This window comes from Chiroxiphia lanceolata, chromosome 3 (genome assembly GCF_009829145.1).
Source record: "Chiroxiphia lanceolata isolate bChiLan1 chromosome 3, bChiLan1.pri, whole genome shotgun sequence".
Taxonomy (NCBI): domain Eukaryota; kingdom Metazoa; phylum Chordata; class Aves; order Passeriformes; family Pipridae; genus Chiroxiphia; species Chiroxiphia lanceolata.
In genome coordinates this window covers 60,230,403-60,252,461 of record NC_045639.1, presented here as the reverse complement: position 1 = coordinate 60,252,461, position 22,059 = coordinate 60,230,403, and the positions used below count along the sequence as shown (strand labels likewise).

Sequence of the window (22,059 nt, the reverse complement as noted above, 5' to 3'; positions counted from 1 at the left end):
GTCCACCATATCTTTGTCCACCAACAATATTATGACTCATAACAACATCCTCAAATTCTACTCTGAAAGTAAAGCAGTGGATTGAGTTTTGATGGCAAGAAGAACATGGGCATTGACTTCTGACTCTTAGTTGAAGCAAATTGTTACTTCATCTTAAGTAAGGGGTTGCCTTAACCCTCTCCTTCCTTGTGATCTTCTGGGCTTCTGAAGATCATGTCCATGGTCTGTTGCATAGACCTTGCTTCAAACCTGGAAGAATGTGCTTCCTGGTGTGCTCCACAGTCAGAAACAGCTGTTCTTCCTTGCATCTAGCTCTGGTGACTCTCTAGACAGTCTTTTGATGATGCCCAGGTCAGGCATAATATGCCCAGGCCATACAATAGCAGGGATTCAGCAGTAGGCACCCTGCTAGAGACTTCATACTGGTCCTCCAAATATATTTACTGAAGCACGCATTGTTTCCCTTTCTTGGTGGGCTTCTTGCCTGGGCCACATCCCAGAAAATGGTTTAATTTTATCTCTCTGGAACAGCTTTGCTAGAAGCAATTGTGCATCCTCTTGTATTTTTATAAATATTTCTAAATATCTATTTTCATAAACACAGAGGAGGCAAGTAATGGAGCCCAAAAGAATAACACTAAAATAATCTCCCGGAATTTCTCTGGGTAGTTTTCTGTTGTGAGAGTCTGAGATGAAACAGCACAGGTTAGCTGGATGACAAGGCAGAGTTGAAGACTCCAGCTTTGAGCAAGGACTGATGAGCTCAAGTGCTGGCCACACTCACTCAGAGAGTTTGGAGATGAGAGTGTGAACATTTCCTATCAGGAGACCGTGCTCCCCGGCTTGGTGATTTTTTATTTATGTGCATCAAGTCAGAAAAAGAACAGAAGCAGAACAGATGAGCAAGAGACGTGTGCCAGCGAAGAACTCAGGCATAGGCTGACATGGCAGTGCAAGAACAGGCATTTACTTCTAACAGTGACAACATGTAAGACTGTAATTTAGATGGTAGTTTCCACTGGAAAAGTTAGTCTGCCCGAGAAAACATGATTCTAGTCAGCTCACTTAGCTATTATTAGCTCTAAAATTCATGGTTGATTTAAAATTTATAGACAGATGTTCTTCTTAAACAGTGTTTAAGCTTTCAAAAGTGCTCATGCAGAGACCTCTCAGGATTACAAAACCAGATGTCCAGTGAAGGCTGTGATGGTCAAGATTTCAGAAACATGAAGTATTTATTGTTGTCTTTACTCTGAAGCACAGAAATACCACAAACTACTCAAATTACTTGAAGGCTTTATGGGTGTCCTTTCTGTGGAGGGGCAATTTGATTCAAACAACAAAATGTTTTCATTAGGTGTTTTGTTCTATTTAATCAGATCACCTCTTAAACTTACAACACTTGCATACAGGGCATTAAAATTCAGATGAATGAGAAACAGCATCTGTACCATTAAAAAACAAAGATAAAACTTCCCCTCTCCTTCCTTCCAGGTGCTGCTCTCCATCTGTCCCTTCCTCCCTCACTCCTGGAGTTCTTTGAGTTTTATCTCTTGAGTTTTCCAGTGGGCCTTAACATTATACTTGTCAAGTATAACATTAATGTTAATAATTTGAATATTAATGTTAATAATAATGTTAATAACGTTAAAATCCTGTCTTATACCTTCATTAGGTCTTTTGTTTGTTTGTTTGTTTGTTTTCCTGAAAAGAACACATGTTTCTTCTCTCATTATCCCTGAACACAGTATTCTAATTTTGTGTGCATTTTATGGAGTAATTTCATATTTTACAATACCAGATGTTTCCTTAAATGTGAGACAAGTTCCTGGATCCTTTGTTGTTTGTTGAAACACCGGAAGAAACAACTTGCATTGTGAAAATCACAAACTTTTTTTTCCTTGATAATTCAGTGCAGCCCAACCTAAAGCATCATTCCAGGTACTTTTCTAAAGTAAAGATTTCTTCCAGAATCTTGTCTTGATGACTTTTTAGTATGTTCATTTGAAATAGGTGTTGTTTCAGCAGTGAAATACAAACTTGGTATTCCATGCACTTGTTTCCAACTCAAGTAAAAAAGTGGTAAATGTCAATGCCTGTAGCTGTTGGAAAGGAGACATGCTAATGCTACTAAACAGGACATAGGACTTCCTCAAATTACATTGACTTACATATTTTACATGAGGACAAAAAATACTAAAATTTAAAGAGGTATTTCTTTAGGTACCAAAAATTAAAATGCAAAATTTTCTACTGCACAATAAAGTAGATTCTAAAAGTGTGCATGTGTTCAAAAAGTGGTTAGACAGGATGAAAAATTATCTCAAACGGTACTCAGTAGGAGACTTTCCCTTTGGCTCAAAAATCTTCTAGATGCAGACCTCTGACTGCTGTTTAACCTAATTTAATACAGCAGTTGTACTTCTAGGAGTGAAATAAAAGTGGATTTCAAATCTGTTTATATGATTTAGGAATATAAATTTGTATGGAGCTGCAGTATGTGCATTCATACATTTCTTATGTATTTTTTTCAAATCTCTGCCCTTAACTCACTACCTATTTTGAAAGCCTTTTTTTCCCCATGCTGTTTTTTGTCTAATCTTGTTTACTTTGAGTTGTCAAAAATCAATGAGATGTAAGGGAATATCTAGTTTAAATCATAACACATTTAACTTGTGAAAGAATGTTTTATCTTCTTTAAATCACCATCTAGCTGCAGTGCATGTTACAGTACCTACACTATTGCTTTTTTCTGGACTCCCCTCAGATTGATAAATACTGCTTTTAATCTCACTACAGGCACCATGGAATTTACCTATCAAGTCTTCAAGAAACCACTGGAGTAGTTACTCAAATACAGTATTTTCCCCCCCTTGTTTTTTTTGTTGTTGAAGATCCTACAATTCTTTCAACATGTACAAAAGTATTCTTCCTGATAATAGCCTTGCTTATGCAGACCTCTCAGAAATGGTCGGCAGATTAGCTATTGTCCTAGTTAGAACAGCTGGGACCAGTTCATCACTGTATGGGTGTAACCCAAAACTGTGTATTCTATAGCCTCCCATGCCATTTCCCAGAAACTGTTATCAATAGACTATTTACACCATCTGCCCAGGGCAGGCCTGACTCCTCAGGCTATAAACTGGGTGTTAAGAGGCCTGCAAGATAAGAGGGTGCTCCTCACACCCATTGTGGAACTCCCCACCCTGAGGGAGGTACTGGGCATTCCTGCCTGAACTGGAAGATATATAATCTTGGGGTCTTGGGACTTTTTCAACCACTTGTGGGATCCAGAGGAAGACTGCAGACCACCACTCTTGACTGGACTGCAACCACCACCCTCAACTGGACTGCAGTCACCACTCTTGACCAGACTGCAACAGCACTCTTACCAACAGGTTTTTCCCCTCTCTTTTTACTTTGGACTCAGGGGGCCCAAGGAACACCACTCTGTTCATGCCCCAGGGTGCTGGGTTATACATTTGGGTTTTGTGGGTTCAAACCAATTGTTTGTCTGTATAATCACACTTATTGTATTATTTTATTAAATTGTTATTCTGATTTATAATCTCTCCTTTGAATTGGGTTCATTTCCTCCACCAGTTTACCTTTAAACCAGCACAGCTATTAAAATTGTGTTTGCTAGAGAGATTACACTGATAACACCATAATGAATTTCTGCTTGGATAGCATTAAAGTATCCAAACATCTTACAATGTGTATCCCAACAAATACTACCTATATGTTACCATATCAGGATTTAAAGTTCAAAGGTGCATAGGCATTTTTTTGAAAATCAAATAAAGGCATTTTAATATAAGCTAGGGAGACAGGCAATCACTGTCAAGCAATTATTTCCTGTTGCTAAAAGACTTTTCATATTTTGCTTGTAGTGTTGCCAGCAATCTAACAACTGTTAGGTTAACAGTTATTAAACTTGCAATAATATATGCCAAACTAAAACTGAAAGCAGGCACAAGTATGCCACTTTTCCATGACAGGAAAAATATTAGGTGATAGGTTTATTATCCCTACTTTTTTTTTCTTTTGGAGACCAGTAAAACAGCCTAAAAAACGGGTAATTCTTTGCAAAAACAATTCTCTTTGCATACTTATTAAAAGGGGCATGTTGAGGACCAAAATAAACAGATTCTGAAACAAGTAGTTATAAAGCACAAAGTAGTTTTTCCTCACAAAAAGACATTGTCATGGAAAGTTCAGAACCTGACACAACATGTGTGTTGAAACTCCAACTTGCCCTTGTATCTTGGATCTTTGCTCAGTTGTGTATCATCCCTTGATGCTGGTTTTGTAGATGCAAATCTGAAAAACACAGTTCAATCCACACAGTTTAATATGGCCATAAATGCCACGGGATTTCTGACTTCATCTTAGGCATTACTTCCAGACATAATATAACAGTTTTGAGATATACCTCCAGCTTCATTTGTTTCTTTCACTAAGGATTCCTTGCATTTTTTAAAGTTTGAGACGTACTTTGAGCGCTAAATAGAACTCCCCATAAGGATATTTCAGAAACTAAGATAATTACCAGTTTTTCAGTGATTTTTAGAGTAGTTTACAATGCAGATCTCATGCAACAATGCCAGAGAAGTCCTCATAGCAGAAGCTGAGAAACAGAGCTTCAAGTAGGTAAAGAGTCCAGTGTTAACACTAGGCAGCAATGGTCTTTAACAAGCAGCTTCAGGCTTTTCTGGGGCTTCTGGTCTTTTTTATGGCTACAGAAATTTTACTGAGGATTACAGATAATGTAACATGAAATAGTTCCCACAACTACTGGGAGAAGGTTAACATTGCAGTTTAAGGGTCAAGACTCAGCCAGCCTGGAGTTATCGCAGGCAATCTTGCAGGATGATACTCCTCTGCCTACAAGCTCAGTCTGTGCCCCTGCTGTGACAGCAGCAAAGGTCTCCCCACTCTGTCTGGAGTGACTGGATAGTCCACTCATGCAATCTGGTGCAATTTACAAGCCCTGTCACTAGCCCATAGTTCCCATTTGGGCCATAGCCACTTCACAACCTGGGGCCAGATGAGAGTACTTGGTATTTGCTCCAGAAGAAACAGATATTTGGTGGAGATTTTGTCGAGGTAAAAAATGCAAGTAGAAAGCATTACAAGCTCTGACATGCAGCAGCGTGGAAAACTTCTTATGTTTACCTTTTTCTCCTACTACCTCATTTACATTCGTCTTCACTGTAGCTTCTATCTCGTATTGGCCTTTTTAGCCACCAACGCGCTCTATCTCGAATTGGCCTTTTTGGCCTTTTTAGCCACCAACGTGCTTGCAACAAACGTGGGTAGAGTCCTTCCCAAATCTTCGTTTGCGAAGCCCAGCCATGATGAGCCACTAACAACTGAACAGCAAATTAAAATTGATAATCTCTTATGACCCCCTTTACAGATAAGGCCTGGAAACATGAAGCTGGTGTTACTTCTGTTCTCCTTTGACATTTGGTTAGGCAGCTTGATTCAGTCACAGCTGAAGCTGGCAGCTGTGCTGGCAGAAGCCCTGGCTTCCTCAAAAGCTTCCTCGGTCTCTGTTGAAATGGCCACAGCCAATTCTTTGGAATTTGGATTTGCAACCTCAGTAATCCCTGCAGTTAATTCATTGCACAATGATGTCTTTTGTCACGGATTTCTTCAGATGGTATTGGACTGCTATTTAACAACTTCACCCCAAAGCAGCTGTGAATTTCTGAAGATTTAACGTTGGAAATGTTTTGCCTCTTCCCCCAGTATTCAATAGATTTCTTCAGATTGATCTGCTATATTCAGCATCAATTATTCCTTTTTAGTTTTCCATTCTCTTCTTGTCTAGAGCACTTTGACACCCTGTCGGTCAGTTGAAATGAGCTTACTTCTCACCAGTAGGTTAATTATTTTCCATGCTGGTTAATTATTATAAGCCTGAAGCACCTTAACTATTTGTACTGTCATAGAAAGAAATTATAAAATCAAGGGTGTCTCATGAACATTTGTACACAAAAGAGTAACTGTTGATGAAAGAACAACTCAGAAGTTAGCTCCAGCTGCAGAATATCCTTTCTTTCTATGGAAAAAACCCATACATATTTGTCTGCAATGTAGTTATACATAATTTCCATTGGATCATCAGTATGCAACCTATACTATTCAAATTTTTGAGTGGATGAGTTACACAGGACAAGGAAGATTTACATTTGACTTAGTCTTAAAATTAATCAGAAAATATCTTTCTACATACAAAAACATGAAAACGAAGAATGAAGTTTTCGTTATTTGTATAAAAACATCTCTAAACTTCTAATTTTATCAGACTTTTTTTTTTGGAAGAGGCAGGCATTTTCTTTATTTTTATAAAGAATTTATATTTTTAATATTTTAACTTAAAACCATGTGATTACAGTATCTTTTCATTTTTATGAAGAAAAATATAGTGAGGCTCTTGTTGTCACTTGTGCTAATTCTTAAAGCCCCATTCACCAAAAAAACTCTAGACCCAAACAATTCGACTATCTCAGTTTTCATGAGAGTTTTAAAATTATCAAGCAACCAGTATTCAATTTACAATTTTTAACAGTTCATATCTCAAAGGCCTTGAAGACATAATAAGTCAGCTGCTTAGTTGGACAGTTGTTCGAAATGCCACACTGACAGACTAAAAGAGCTTCTTAATACAGACTCAAGAGCTCAATTCTCATGGTTTCTGTTATGTTTTTCTTTCCTCTGCAACCAAGTGAACTATTAGTGTAGAAATTCTCAAGACTGCACCTATGGAACCTCATAAGATGTCAACAGGCATATGGAGGCAGCTGAGCAGTAATCTTCAACATGCTGTGAGCTGCAGTAGCACTCCAGACCTGCAGTTATGTAAATGCTGTACCTTTGAAATTATTTTTAAAGGAAAGTTGTAGTGACAGCTTGATCTTGAAACTCAACTGAAACAGAAAACGGAGCAACAATACCGTGACAGGGATCAAAGTAATTTCCAAAGGAAATTTTCATTTCACTTAGCTATTATTGAGAAAATATAGATTTTTGTCAGAACCTATGCAAATGCCACTCTCTTCTGAGTACACTAACAGCTAAATCTCACACAGACTCCTCAAGCCCTAGGCAATCAAAACCACCATCACACTAGAAGTGAAAGAGGAAGCCTAATGTCAATAAACATACCTGTATATAATAACATTGCAATTGGATATGTCTATCTCGTATTGGCCTCATAAGCCACCAGCGTGCTTGTAACAAACGTGGATAGAGACTTCCTAAATCTTAGTTCGCGAAGCCTAGCCATGATATAATAACATAGTATATTGAAAAATGAGATACTTCTAGCAATTTCAAGCTTAAGCATACTTCGCAAGTCTTGATGCTACTGAACACTACTACGTTTCTTAGAGGAAGGAAAAATAACCCACCCCTGGAGCCAGCCCCTGCAGTCAGTACCTACACACGTAGAGTGAACTGTCTTTCCCCACGGGCAGTCAGCATGGGTACAAATGCCCGTGGCGCATCTTTCTCTTGCCAAACAAGTAAGGCTGAATTTAGTGGGAGTGAGTGGGAAGTGACTCCCTGGAACCAGGTGGTGCTTGAAGAGCACCCAAACATGAATTTCACCCCGACAACGCTGCCTCTCCGAGCACGGCCCGGCCTGGGGGCGTTATGCCCAAGTCACCCCAAAGGAGAAGCAATGTCCCCTGGGCGGGCGATGAAGCCGCCTGCCGAGCTGCGCCCCAGTGTGCGGGCATCCAGCTGGCCCGATGCCCTGCGTGGGGAATTTCCGTGGGCGCCCCGCGGGCACTTGTGGACGGGAGGGGAAAACCTCCTCGGGAAAGGGCGATAACTGCAGGGAGCAAAGCACCGTCAGCCTGCGAAGGGGACCAGAACCTGGCAGCGCTCTGGGTGCAAACGCGCACCGGGGGCTGGCTGCGTGCCTCCGGCAGCACCGGAATCGGGATCGGGAGCAGCGCCGGGAGCGGCACCCCCGCCCCCGCGCACACCTGTGCCACCACCACTGGGTGGCTGCGGGGAAAGCTCCGCCACCGCCTCCACCCGCTTTCCGCGCCGGGGGTCGGGTAGCGGAAACTTGCTCCGCGCTCCCTCGTAAACACGGCCCAGCGCCCTCCCCCGGACGCTATTTCGGAACAGCGGGATGTCCTCCGGCCCTGCACCGCCTTCTTGCCCTGCCCTGCCCGCAGGGAGGGGCGGCCGCGGCCCGCCCTCACCTGCAGGGAGGGGGCGGAAAGGCCGAGCGGGAGTGAGCGAGCGGGGCGGGAAGACAGGGAAGGAAGTAGGGGAGCATCCCGCTCCCTCTGCGCTGCGGCTGGCGGAGGAGCGGGGGCCGCCGACGGCCGCGCTCCCAGGCGGGGTGGGGCGGGACCGAGCCGCTATTAATAGCCGTGTCCGGGCGGGCGGAGGGCAGAGCTGCGGGGACCATGCAGGGGAACGGGCAGCAGGTGGGGAAGAGCCACGAAGACCACCTGGCCGGGAACGCGGCGGCTGACGGCGGGCTGCAGGCTGCGGCTGTGCCCATGCTGCCGGCCATGGAGGTGGCCGAGGAGCCGGACAGAGCTCCGGGCGGCAAGAGCAAGGACCCCAACACCTACAAAGTGCTCTCTCTGGTAGGGGCCGGGGCGCCGCGGGGCCGGGCGGGCGGGCGGCGGTGCCCGGTCTGACCACACCGGCGGGTGCGTGAAGAGCGGCGCGGCTGGGACAGGTGTTTCGCCCCGCTCCGAGCTTCAGGAGACGTCGGGGCCTTCAGAGCCTCCCGGCGGTGTCGGAAGAGGGAGACCGCCTTCGGCAGCACGGGCTCCTCGGGATGCCCCGGGCAGCAGCGCTGCGGGACGGTTCTTTTCCTCCCGCTTCGGGAGTAAGCCTCGGGCAGGAGCGTGGCACTTGCGTATAGACAGCGACCTACCTGAAAGAGGGATTCGTAACTCTTCACTTGATATATTTTACTCTTTTGACTCAGCGTTCGAATATTTCCAATTCTTTTGTGCTGTTAATGGTTGTCCTGAGTTCCATCACGTGGTTTTCACTGTTTGCTGTAGGGGGGACGCCAGGGAAGACAAAACCAGGTTAAAATAGGAAAACATGGCTAGAAAAACTAAAAAGAGTTGAAGAGCCTAAAGGACGGAGGAAGTGTAAAAACTTGCCTTACATTGAATTTGAGGTACCATGGGTTGAAAGTTTGTATCCAAATGCTGCTTGAGGACACTTCTGGCCCTTGTTTGGAGGCCCCAATGGCCAAAGCCTTTGTTAGCAGGTAGGTCACTTTCCCGTTTTAGCCACGCTGCTGTATTATAATTATCTTCCCTGTAGAGCTGAGAAAATAAGACCTTCCAGTGGAAGGTCTGGAGTGATCATTATGGGGCTAAAATCATTATCAAGGTGAAGGAACTGTAGTGTTCTTGGAAGGAAGCTTTAGTGGAACTGCAGCAGACTTTATTACCCATATGTATATATGTGTATATATACACCCATAAGTAGTCCTCTTTCAATACATTAAAGCATATGGATCAAAGTGCCTTTCCAGATTTACCTATAGCTTTGTAGTCTGGTTACTGTTTCAAATGAACCATCCACCCATGTCATAGTGATTACATGTTGGTCATACTTCCTGATGTAGTGGGTGATAACTCAGAATATCATAAGAAAAATATAAAAATTCATGTAAAAATCTATGGTAGTTTCTTTGCAGAATTTTTTTTTGGAGACTTTTCATCAGAAAAGCCCCCTTAAATAAAGCTTGTGTTTTGTAGCTTGTTTCATTACTTTGTTGTCTTCTGGGCAGGTTAAGGTTGTGCCATAAAAACCATTGTGGTTGGATGGTAAAAACAGCTCAGCTTTTTTCAGGCTTAGAAATAGATACTAATAGTGGAAAATAATGATATACTGTTCAAAATGTAATGTTGTTGCTCTGAGCGTTTTAGGCTCTAATACAACAAAATGACTAGAGATACACAGCCACTTAAAGACTGGAGTTGAGCGCAAGTTAAAATGTTTGCAGGTACTTTTCTGAATTAAGTTCTTATTTTCCAAATTGTGGCCATTGCCTGAGAACTGGCAAAAGATTCATCCTATGCTGATTAAAGTGTCACCTAATAAGAAACAATTTAAAACTTGTAAATGTAAATGACCATGCAGTATTCTTTTTGGTGATTGTAAACACTGAGATAATGTAGAGTATTCAGAGAGAAGTTGAAAACCTTTCTAAATACTGCAGGGAATATTGGATTGAGTAAGACAGGAATATATTTAACCGAAATGTGTTAGAAAGCAGAAAACAACAGGAGTTGGAAATACAAGTTTGTTCTTTCTCACAAGCCAATGCATTTAGAAAACAGTGATGATATTCCAATGTAAGAAAAAAGTCAATAGCCTTATCTGCTTGCTGTTTATAGTTTCAAATAGTAACGTGGAACTATTAAAGTGTCTAGGTGTAGGTAAACCCCCTTTGCTTGCATTTACCCTAGTTGTATGCACCATTGCTTCCTTTATTTGGGTAGATAAAAAAAATCTGGTTTCAGGTAAGTTTATGTTGAAATTTTTGTAAAAACTGATGAATGTATTTTTGCTCATTAGGGAATACTTGAATTACTCTTTCCATTTTTCTGGAAAGCACAGACTGGCCTACATTCTGCTCTACCTTTACTTGTGCCTGTCACCTGTAGATGTCTGTGCAATTTGTGAACACCACCTCAATGTTCCCAGCATCTGTCTATAAGCCAATCTTACTCTATTACAGAGCAACTGCGGAGTTCCCACGTGCAAAAGGTTATAGTCCCCTTTGCACTCTACAGATATGTTTTGTTGGTTGCTCCAGAAGCCTCTGTGTTACATCGCAGTGCTTAGTTGTTAATTGAATGGACGTTGGTTGAGGGAGGGTGTAGGTAGGTAAGGAGGTGGTATAGAATCACCCTCACTTCTGGCAATGTTTGTTGTGGCAGGCATAATTTTAAGTTCAGTGACAGGTTTTCATACCATGCAGGTCACTCTTCTGTTGCTGCTGCATAGGGAGGATTTCACGAATGGTGGGACAGGCCTGGAGGGATTTACTAATCCATGGTGCTTTCCCAAACGCCTGAAGCACACCTTTTCATTTACTATCTTGCCGATTTTTGAGCTCAAACCTTTTCTCATCAAAGTCCAGTGAGCTGTCTGTAGTCTCTCCAGGCTCACTTACTGCTGTTGTGTGACTGAGCAGCATGTTGCTGCCCAAGAGCAGCGTAGCCTTTGCTTAGGTTTAAGGGCTTTTTATCCCCACTTGCCAGTAACTCTCAGGCATTGCATTTTGGTCTGATTCATTCATTCCATTAAAACAAAATTTTCCATGCCTGTGTAACAGCTGAGATGTTGAGAGGAAAGAAAAGTAATAACATAGAGAACATTTCTTTTTTACGGTTTCAGACTTCCTTTGTCAGAACTGGAAAGCTCATTTAAACTGGCACTGTGGTTAGAAAAATTTTTAAAGAGTTTTTGCAGCTTGAGAGTTCCTGAGGAAAAAAAATTACCAAAAAAAGTTCAAGTAAGGTCCAAATTGAGACATAGATACTTACTCTAAAGAGTAACTCAAGCATTTCAGAGTGCTTAAAGATAATAAAGTGTGAAGTTTTAAAAAATACCGTGGGAATACACTTAAAATAGTTTGTAAGTCTGTAAATTTTTTCTTTGTACTTTCCTCATTAAGGCAGTCCAGTCTTTTTTCTTTTTCCTAAGGCTAGTGTTTTATGCGCATCCCGAACACTAAATAGTCTTCTGAAGTCTTTTGTTGAATTGCTTTCTGCAATTCAATGAGAGGATAGCTAAACTTCATATAATACCTGTGAATTAATATGGTTTTATTTAACAGATTGACAGAGCAGCTCTTGGTGCCTGCTCCCAGAAAGCTGCTATGTTTTATTGCTGGTTGCAGATGCAGTGAGAAGCAATCCAGGATATTTGGTTGCACTCTTGTAGATTTAGTTACTTTTTCATTTGGACAGCTAGTGAATCCTTTATCAGCCTGAAAATCAGACTAAAGCGGTGGGTAGGACAAGGTCTTGTAATCATCTGCAAAGTGAAACCAGTGAAGGATACCATGATACAGATGACATCCTTAGGAGGCTCTGCACTGATTTCAGTTAAATGTGCTGGGCAATATCTGAGGACTGGTAAACTAAGAAAGTTTTTTCTTTCCCTGTACTAGCACTTGTTAGATACCACATCAAATACTGTGTCCAGCCTGGGACCCTCCACACAGGAAATACAGGAAAGAGCAATTCAACTGGAGGACATTCAGTGGATTGCCACCAAGGTGGTCTGAGGTTGGAACTCATGTCATGTGAGGAGGAGGGGCTAATAGATCAGGGCTTGTTCAGCCTGGGGAGGAGATGACTTGGGTAAGGACATGTAACTGCAGTTTCATTATACCTCTGAGGATATCATCAAGAAGATGGAACCAGGCTCTATGTTGATATGCACAGTGGGAGTATGAGATGATATCTATAAATTGAAATGAGAGGTTCTGACAGGATATGGAGGAGGAGGGCAAAAATCACTATGAGGATAATTAACCGTTGGAACAGATTGCACAGAGGGGTTATGTTGTCTTTGTCCATGGAAGTTTTGAATGCTCAACAGCATAAAGCCCTGAGCACCCAGGTCTGAATTCAGTTTTGACTCAACTTTGGGCAGGATATTGAACTGAAAACCTCTTAAGGTCCCTTATCATATCATAGAATGGTTTGGGTCCAAAGGAACCTTAGAGATCATCTGGTTTCAACCCTTCTATCATGGGCAGGGACACCTTTACTAGACTAGGTTGCTCAAAGCCCCATCCAACCTGGCCTTGAACACTCAGGGGTAGGGCATCCACAGCTTCTCTGGGCAATCTGTTTGTCTTCCCATCCTCACAATAAAGAATTTCTTCTTACTATCTAATCTAAACATGCCCTCTTTCAGTTTAAAGTCATTCTATCACTACGTGACCTTGTAAGAAAGGCATCTTTCTTGCAGGCCCCTTTAGGTACTGGAAGGCTGCTGTAAGAGCCTTTTCTCCTCTAGAGTGAACAACCCCAGCTCTCTCCACCTGTCTGCATAGAAGAGGTGATCCAATTCTCTGATTATTTTTGTGGCTCACCTCTGGACCTGCTATAGCAGGTCAATGCCCTTCTTATGTTGAGGACCCCAGAACTGCATGGAGTGCTTCAGGTGGGATCTCACAAGAGTAGAGTAGAGGGACAGAACTGCCTCCCTTGGCCTGCTGGTCATGCTTCTGTTGATACAGCGGTTTGCCTTCTGGGCTACAGGCGCACGTTGATGGCTCATGTCCAGCTTTTCATCTATGAAAACCCCCAAGTCCTTATTTGCAGGCTGTTCTTAATGAGTCCTTCTCGCAGTCTGTACTCATCTCTGGGATTGTCCTTACCCAGGTGTAGCACCTTGCACTTGTTGAACTTCATTAGTTTCTCATCAACCCCCTTCTTGAGCTTATCCAGGTCTCCTTGGATGGCAACCCTTCCTTCTGTTGTGTCAACTGCACCAATTCAGCTACATGTCGTCTGCAGACTAGCTGAGAGTGCCATGTCACTTCGAGCTTCTCATCCACTAATGCCCCCAAGTCTTTCTTGTCAGGGCTTCTCTTCATCTATTCTCTGCCCAACCTGTACTGGTTCTGTGATTGTCCTGACCCATGTGCAGGACCTCACAGCTGGCCTTTGTATGGGCCTACCTCTCAAGACTGTCCAGGTCCCTCTGGATGGCATCCCTTCCCTTCAATGTGTTGACCTCATCACACAGTGTGGTGTCCTTGATGAACTTACCGAGAGTGCACTCAGACCCGCTTGTCCATGTCACTGACAAAGATGTTAACACTAGTCCCAATACAGACCCTGCAGAAGGCCACTTCTCACTGATCTCCACTTGGACATCAAACCCTGGAGCATAACTCATGAGCATGACCATCCAGCCAATTCCTTATCCACTGACTGGTCCTGCTGTCCAATCCATGTCTCTCCAGTTTAGAGATAAGGATGTCACGTAGAACAGTACCAAATGCTTTGCACAAGTCCTGGTAGACGACATAAGTTGCTGTTCCCTCATCCACCAGCGCTGTGACCCCATGGTAGAAGGCCACCATATTTGTCAAGCATGATTTGCCCTTAGTGAAGCCATATTGGCTGTCACTTACCACCTCTGTATTTTCCATGTACTTTAGCATAGTTTCAAGAAGTATCTGCTTCATGATTCTGTAAATCTGTTTTCAGTTGTCTCTTGGTTGCTATGTTAAGCCTAATGTGTAAGATCTAAATCATAAACCTCATTTATCATAAATGAGACAGTTTCTGCTGTCTCAGTTGATATCTACCATTGCTGCAGTCAGGAGAGAGTCTAACTATAGAAAAGAGATCTGTTGGATGTCAACATATTCTATGTTAGTCCTGAAAGTTTTTCACCACTGTCTTCTAAAATAAACCATATCTGCTGACTTTCTGCTCATGCAGGGAAAGATGGGTCAGGATGCCAGGACTTTGTAGACAGCTGTAGGTTTGTTTGATTTGTTTTTAAGTCCTCCATAGAGATGAAGGTGTGGAAACAACCTTTTCTTACATAGGTATCTGGAAGATTGCATGCCTCTTTGGTTGTTTTCATATTGATGATTTTTCTCCTAAATATGTTTGAAGATGCCCAAACCTTTGTATAGGTTAGTACTTTTTTTTTTTTTTTTAATAATGCATTTCTGTACTCTTTCTCCAGAGGAAAAAAAAAATGCAAAGTATGTATTATTTGATATACTTGACAAATTTATCTTACTTTCACTTCTGCACATGCTATTGGAGAAGGAAAGATGGAGAGCAGTTAGAGCAGGTGGGAAATTACTTGGGTTTGTTGAGAAGTAGTGCATTGGCCCAGACCCTTCAAAAGGCTGTTCTGCTCTCAGGTTCACTCTCCTGAGAAGGGTGTGATTATTAGATGAACTATTGCTATTGCTGCAATGTGGTCTTGTTTTCTGGTGGAAGGACTGTGTAGAAAGTTGGTTCCAGTCTCACACATTTTCCTTTTTTGCTTGTCATAAAGACTAAGGAATTAATGTAACTTATGTGAGGAGGGGAAAGAGTGGCAGGAAAGTGTTCTTGCTGAAACCTTGTGATTTGGAGCATGGCTATTCACTTCAGCCAACTTTAGTGTGGGTACTTCTATGGGTATCAGTCAGTTCTTAAGCACTGGATTGAAGGACTGATTGTTGTCTGAGTTCGGGAGACCTGGGTGACATGTTCAGTCTTTCCTCTAATCTTCTTTTGGCCCTCAGCAAATCATTCAATTTCAGGCTTTTTTGTAGTGTTTTACTTTATGTGACTTGTTGGTTTTGTTTTGTTTTTTTCATTTTTCAGTAGGGAAAAGTGGTCCATGCTGAAATTTACTTGCTCCTATGAGAGTGCTGGATTAAGTTTAAATGGGATTTGTGTGTTCCAAGAAACACCACACATCTTAGAAGTAGTATTAAAGTGACTGACTGTTAGGTGACTTAATTTTTTTGTCATCAAGCATCCTTTAGTGAAATATGAAGTAAAAAATGACAGTGACAGGATGGCCATATTTTAAATAGCCTTTGAGGTGCTTTCAGTTTAGAAATATTAAAACAGTTCTTGGCCAATCTCCAATATTTTAAAATTTTGTAGGAAAGTATTCCAGTGTTTGGAAACAAGAGTATCTTACAGCTGTCTTCTGTCAGTGTTACAGCTCTCTGGCTCCAGTGGTGACTTGGTTTTAAGTCTGAAGAAACAGTAAAAACTGACATTTAACAAAACTTTTTTTATTGCACTTGCTGTTAATATTGCTTAAATGCGTTAATTAGAATGCAGTTGTAACTATAAAACAAAAAGACATTGTTATTCAGTTTAAGCCATCAAAAGAAAGTTTGGGGTTTGGTGAATTTTAAAATCATTGTAACTTTTAATGTTTCTCTTCAGTCAATGAATTTTTCAAGGAAGACTTTGTAAATAATTCTCATTATACAAAGGTAACTGTAAACCCACAATTTCTTTATTGTTCTTCAAGTGGGTACCTTCATTCTGGGTAATGAAGACAAAAATCATAATCTTGTTCTGCTACTTGCTTGGACAGTAAAAAATAAAGAAATATTTAGACATTTAACTCTGAAGGGCTTCCAGGGTTAATTTGTATTCTTGCTTTATTTACACTTTACTTCACAGAGCTACTTGGTGTATCCTATCCTAGATGATAGAAGCTGATATGAAGTAAAAAATCTTGTCCAAAGAAACACTTGCAAAAATTGAGACTTTGATTGTTTTTTTTAAAGTATAGAAAAAAACCCCCAAACTAAAACAACAGCAGACCCAACCAACCAAAAACCAACCCCAACCGAACAACAACAAAACCCCCACATCTCCCCCAAATTCCACTTCTATAAAAATCTTCACAAAGGAGAGTAGAGACCACCTTTGTTTATGCCTTTACTCAGAACTCAGTTTTAATTTTATTGCCGAACTAGGTTGAATTTGGGTGCACAGTCAAAGGGGTGTTTGTGAATTGGCTAAGCACACCTCAGCTCACTTTAAGTTTAGGTATGGCTTTCTGCACAGACTAAACAGTATGCAGGTTAGGTAAACCTCCTCTTGGAGTGCAGTGTGTGTGTGAATGCCTTTGGCTGTCTGGACTCCAGCTGGAGTGTAAAGCTTGCAACAGGCTGAAGTACACCCACATGGGTGACTGGTTCTTCTATCAATGCTGTTGGCTGGTTGCCTGTCTGAAAACAACGACGTTGTGCCTAGGAATTTAATGTGGAATACCTGCTGATAGGTCAGCCTGTAGTGTGCTAGGATCAGCCCTTTGGTCCATTCAGACAAAACAAGTGAGTGACTGGGGTCATGACTGGTGTCATGCTCAGACTTCCTGCTCCAACATTCAGAGCTCTTACTCAATTCATGCCTTAGGGTTTCTGTTACCATTCTTTAATTTTGAAGTAATAATCTTTGTCTACCTGTCAGGCATCAAATTGAGGGCAGGTCACACTGGAAGAGAAAGAAAAACTGTATCCAGTAGTGACAACAAGGCAGACACCTTGTGGCCTCATTGTAAAGGGACAGTCTCGCTGTATGTGAACAAGGTGAGCACAGCAAGTTTGAGGATGCTAACCAGGTTCAGCCAATAGTCTAAATTGCCAGATAAGTATATAGTGATGAGACAGATCAAAGTAAAGAAAGGAAGGCCTGTGAATTACGGTCAATAGAATGCTTGGCCGGGATGGACTTGACTGCTGTGTGGCTCTAACACGGTTCAGACAGGGACAGAAGCGCAACAGGCTAAAACAAGGGTGAATGACTCTTCTGAGGCTTCCTCTAGCTTTTTGTTGAACTGTCTTCAAGGCTGGTTGGGGTTTCCCAAACAGTTCTATCAATTGCTCAACCAGTATTGGAGAACTGGCCCCAAGCACACACAGCCAAACTTCTGGGAGAAGGGAGTGTGCTCTTGTTCTGAACACACTTCCATGTACTTCTGCAAGGCTCTTGGATACTAAAATAATAAGGAACATGTTAATTCAAGTGGATAGGCTTTCTCTAGGTTTAATTATTGACTTAAACTCAGAACAACTTAGTTACTGTGCTAAAACTTAGATTTCAAGCAAGACCAAAGATACAAGAATTATGCAAAGCTTCCTTTCAACTCCTGCTCTTTAAAAATTTTCCTTTGCATCCTTCCACTAATATCAGTAGAATTACACAGTGAATTGTTCTGAATCAACTTGCTGTCGAAGCTATGTTTCTGTTGCTTCCAGCTGAAAGAAGGAGCAGAGCAAAATAAAGCCTTTGAAAACATGAAAGATATAAGGAGTTTCTCATGTTGGAGACAGTATTAGAAATTATTAAGAAAAAAAATGAAATATTTGCATTTCTGAAGAAACTCAGGTGAGCATGAACCTTAATCCAGTTCTGCTGTTCAATGGCATATAGGCAAATCTATGTATATAAATTCTTTCTAATATGTGGTAGTATTGGGGTACAAGTTTGTGTTAAAGATTGTTTGTTTGTTGTTCATAGAATAACAAAAACTATAATGTTGTTATAAGCTGCTTCAACAAAAGTCAATAATCAAGCGTGACCATGCATATTTCATTGTGCTGTTTATCTCTGGTAAGTGGGCCAGTTCTTGAATCCTCTTCTGACTCAAATATGTTTCCATGTTGTGAAGCATCAAAATTTTTGTTTTTTGAGGGGCTGTATTCAAAAGGTGCAGAGATAAATAATGGCTTCTTTGTCAGCCCTGCTCTTCATTTTGGGAAAATTGCCAAAGGACTCAAGGCTGAAGATGTGTTTGTGACTGATATCAGTGTGCTTAGTAAAAACCTATCGTGAATAACTGAAACAGTTGAGCTTGATGATCTTAAAGGTTTTTTCCAACCCAAATGATTCTATTAAACCTAATTTGTCTCAACTTCTTCCCATACTGCTTTGTGGTTCTGCAATTTTTTGACATTCCTTACATTCTTACAGTGTTTTACAGAATTTCTTCGCTTGCTCTTTGAGGCCACTGTGTCTTCCTGTGGAGGTTAATGTTGCTGTCATTATAACAGTAACAACAGCATATGCCTTGGAAAAATGGAGTTGAATATAGGTTTACTTGGTATATTTGGTGTTATTATCCATACCCAGTAGAAGCAGCTCCCTTTTTACACTGTTCTTGTTATAACTCTCATGACAGTACTCTAAACTGAAGCAGCTTTAGCTTTATTCTTGAAAAGGGATTTTTGGAATAGGAAGGGCATGAAGATGGCTCAAGGCCATATTTTCATATTCAGTTTTGCTTTTATTCATGGGTCAAGTGCAGCTTGTTTGGAAAACAGTTTTTAGTTGGTGTAATTACTGGCAGTTTTTTCTCTTTCTATGCAACCATGCATTCATATCTGGTTGCCAATATGCAATTCATATCACATCTGAATGACACGTGGTGGTCTTTGATCTGTGTTCTTATTCTGCTGTGCTGAATAAATGAATCATATTTGAAAGTGCAATATTTACTTTTTTCTCGTAAGATCAGTTTTCAGTCCTGTTTATCCTTAGGGTTTTTACAAAAATCTGCCTGGTGATTAAATAGCAGAGTCAGCTGCTCTCTGGTTTCTGGGAATTCAGTTTGAAGTTGTATTTTCCCTTGTTTTTGACTAGCATACAGTTGCACTTTAGTTTCTCTCTAAATTCTCCCATGATGTAAAATGCACTGAAAAACATAACAGATACGGTAAAATATGTGTGCTTTGATAGCAGCTCATGTGCTAATGACTTCCAGGAGAATATGTACCCATACAGTTGAGCAAGCACCAAGTGAGAAAAATATTTTAGATTCCAACTGACAGATGCTAACTCTGTTCTATCTTCTTGTATCTTCCCCTTCCCCCTCCCCCCCCCCCCCAAACCAGATGTTTGAATAGTGTTGGAAGGTATTTAGAGAACTATAATATGATGATGTCTTCTGCTGATAATTCTCTGCTGAATGAAGAGTTATCACTCTTTGGTAAGCTCAGTGAAGGCTTTTTATAATATCTTACAGTGGCTTGATCTACCTTTAAAACGTTCTTGTCCTTTGAATGACCTCAAGTTGTAGTAATATATAATAATAGTCTTGAAAACATTAAATAGAAAGAATGAGAGTAGACCTTCTGTGTGCTGCTTTGAGAAGGAAAACAATAATGCTTATATATTTTTAGAATAAACCTTTTTAGCTCTAAAAAGGTTTTGGGTGTAAGCTCCAGCTTTTTTATCCACTGACTTCAGAATAGTTTAGTCACTTTTAGTGTTTAAGGACAGCCAGGACCTCAGAGCTTCAGTGGTTCTCCTCCTGCAGGCCTCTAGGTGTGGAATGTGGATAAACAGAAACAAGTCTTTGAAGATCATAAAAATATTTACAAATGTGGAAAGAAATATGAGTGGTGCAAGAAGGAGGTGAGGAGGTGGTCCACTTGGTTCAGTGCTGGTAACTTTTTTTTAGGTGATTTACTTAAGTATGTAGTAGTGCTGGTTGAGTAAAGTATTCACCTTCTTTCGGTTTGGTGAACTTTATTAAGTATGTGCAGCTTTTGAATGAAACTGAGCTGTTGGCAGGGGGGTTATGCTTGTTTAAAAATCATTTTTACAAGCGAGTGTTCCACTGTCCCTGGCAAGTGTAGATAAGGGGGTTTTTTTCTTTATACAGTATGCTTTCTTCATTTTAACAGTGTTCTTTTAGAGACAGAAGGTGACCCTTTTTTGCTTGAAATTCATTATTTGTTACTGCATTCTTTACACTTTTGAAGCTGAAATTCTTTCTCAAAGATATTTCAGTTTTAAGGTCCAGATCATTAGTCACCTATTCTAGGAGCACAAAACAGTGAAAACATAGTATGCCTTTCACTGGTCCTCCAGTGGTTTTGGAAAATTCCATGGTTTTTTGTAATTACTGGCATTACAGATCCAGTCTAGACATCCTCCCTTCATGGATAGATGTGACACAACTGTGAGAGCCAATCCTGAAGATTAGATGGAAAACCATTACTTTGCATTGTTTCTTTGATAATTGCATAGTTTTTAATTGATGTGTCTTAAATCTTGGAGTGACAAGTTTTGTTGGCCATGGAATACCAAAGATGAAGAAAGGTAGATGGGAAGCAACTGAGTACATGGCAGGCAGAGTGAGAAAAATCAACATAGAAAGAAACTTAATTCAGAATGAATATTCCTTAAAAGAAGTATCAATGTATTCTTTGCCAGAGAAAATACAGAATAGAAGAAGGGAGTGGGGGAGATGGACTCGGCTAAGGAAGAGCAAAGAGAAAGGGACAGTAGTATTAACTGTGTAAAGAAGAGTAAAATACAGTAGCAAAGGAAAGGGGACAGTAGCTGAGGCTGGTGGGAGATTTCTTGGTAGGTCACTAAGACCTGTACAGTTGATGGGTCTCTTTGGGTTGTGGTGTATACAGCCTGCATGCTTGCTGACTTGCTGGCCCTTCCACCTGCCCCCTGAAATCACTGCTGAGAAATTCTATTCAGCTGCAGTTCTAGAGATGAGTGACGGAAATGATTCTCCTCTCTAACCATGTTATCATATTTCCATCTACCCAGCTCAAAATAAAAGGCTTTTAAAATGTTTTCAGGATTGCAGTTTTCCAGATGCTCAACCACCTATTCCCAACCACTATAATGTTTACAAAGCAAAGCTTTTATTGCTTCCTCCCACATAAAGGAAGCAGTGATGGGACAGAGATTTATCCCTAGATGACAATGTTTTTGTGATTCCAAAACAAACTTTCTAAACATTATTTTTAAAACAAAAAAGGACACGTTCTTCTCTGCAGTTGTTACTGTGTTGTTTTAAACCTTTTCTCAGCTACTATATTAAAACTGAATATGACATTTTGTCCTAGCAATCTCTCAAGACACAGATCATGAAATGTCAATTTTCTACTTTTGTGTATTACAATGCCAGATTCTTTAATTTTATTTGCCTTCCTACTTAATGTTGGATTCCCATAATCCTTCTTAATTGCACCTTTTTCTTGCTTTCTCTTTTGAGTGGAAGAATATGGATGAGAGAGAAAGAACAGGTAAGATTTTCTTCTTTTGTTTAAAAAAGACAGATTAAACCTTCAAGGCGGGTGTTAGGATGACAATGTGGTAGTAGCTAGAGATTTGAATTTGGTGCTTGCAGCAGAATGCTGAACAGAGTTCTGGTAAACAAGAACGCATGCAGCTACTTCTCTTTCTGTGTTTTGAAAAAATATGTGATCTTTATGCAGCAGACTGCAGCATCCCAAACCTGAGTTACCTGTATGTAAAATAGTTCAGGTAATATTGGTAACCTACCTGCTGCAGTGAGGTCCCATATAGAATCATAGAATGATTTGAGTTGGAAGGAACCTCAAAGATCATTGAGTTCCAACTCCTCTGCTGTGGACAGGGACTCTTTCCACTAGACCAGGTTGCTCAAAGCCCCGTCCAGCTTGGCCTGGAGCACTTCCAGGGATGGGACATCCACAATTCTCTAGGCAACAGAGATATGTTGCAACACAGAAAGAAATAAAGTAAATTA

General features: G+C 40.9%; 1 protein-coding gene across 4 annotated transcripts in view; it reads left to right on the top strand.

The window, feature by feature from the left end:
• The first annotated feature begins 8,423 nt into the window (after window positions 1–8,423).
• Window positions 8,424–22,059, top strand: part of LOC116783681 (ectonucleotide pyrophosphatase/phosphodiesterase family member 1-like) — a 69,917-nt gene continuing 56,281 nt past the window's right edge. For 2 of the 4 annotated variants that reach the window (XR_004355792.1, XM_032681410.1), the window contains exon 1: window positions 8,424–8,624. Coding sequence is in view for 3 of the 4 variants with exons in the window: in XM_032681410.1 (XP_032537301.1) it covers window positions 8,439–8,624 (186 nt within the window). In the remaining variant the exon portion in view is untranslated. Of the gene's footprint in view, window positions 8,625–9,230; window positions 9,269–19,473; window positions 19,510–21,543; window positions 21,575–22,059 lie in introns of those variants that run through there. The other 2 variants (XM_032681411.1, XM_032681412.1) reach the window with 2 other exon arrangements.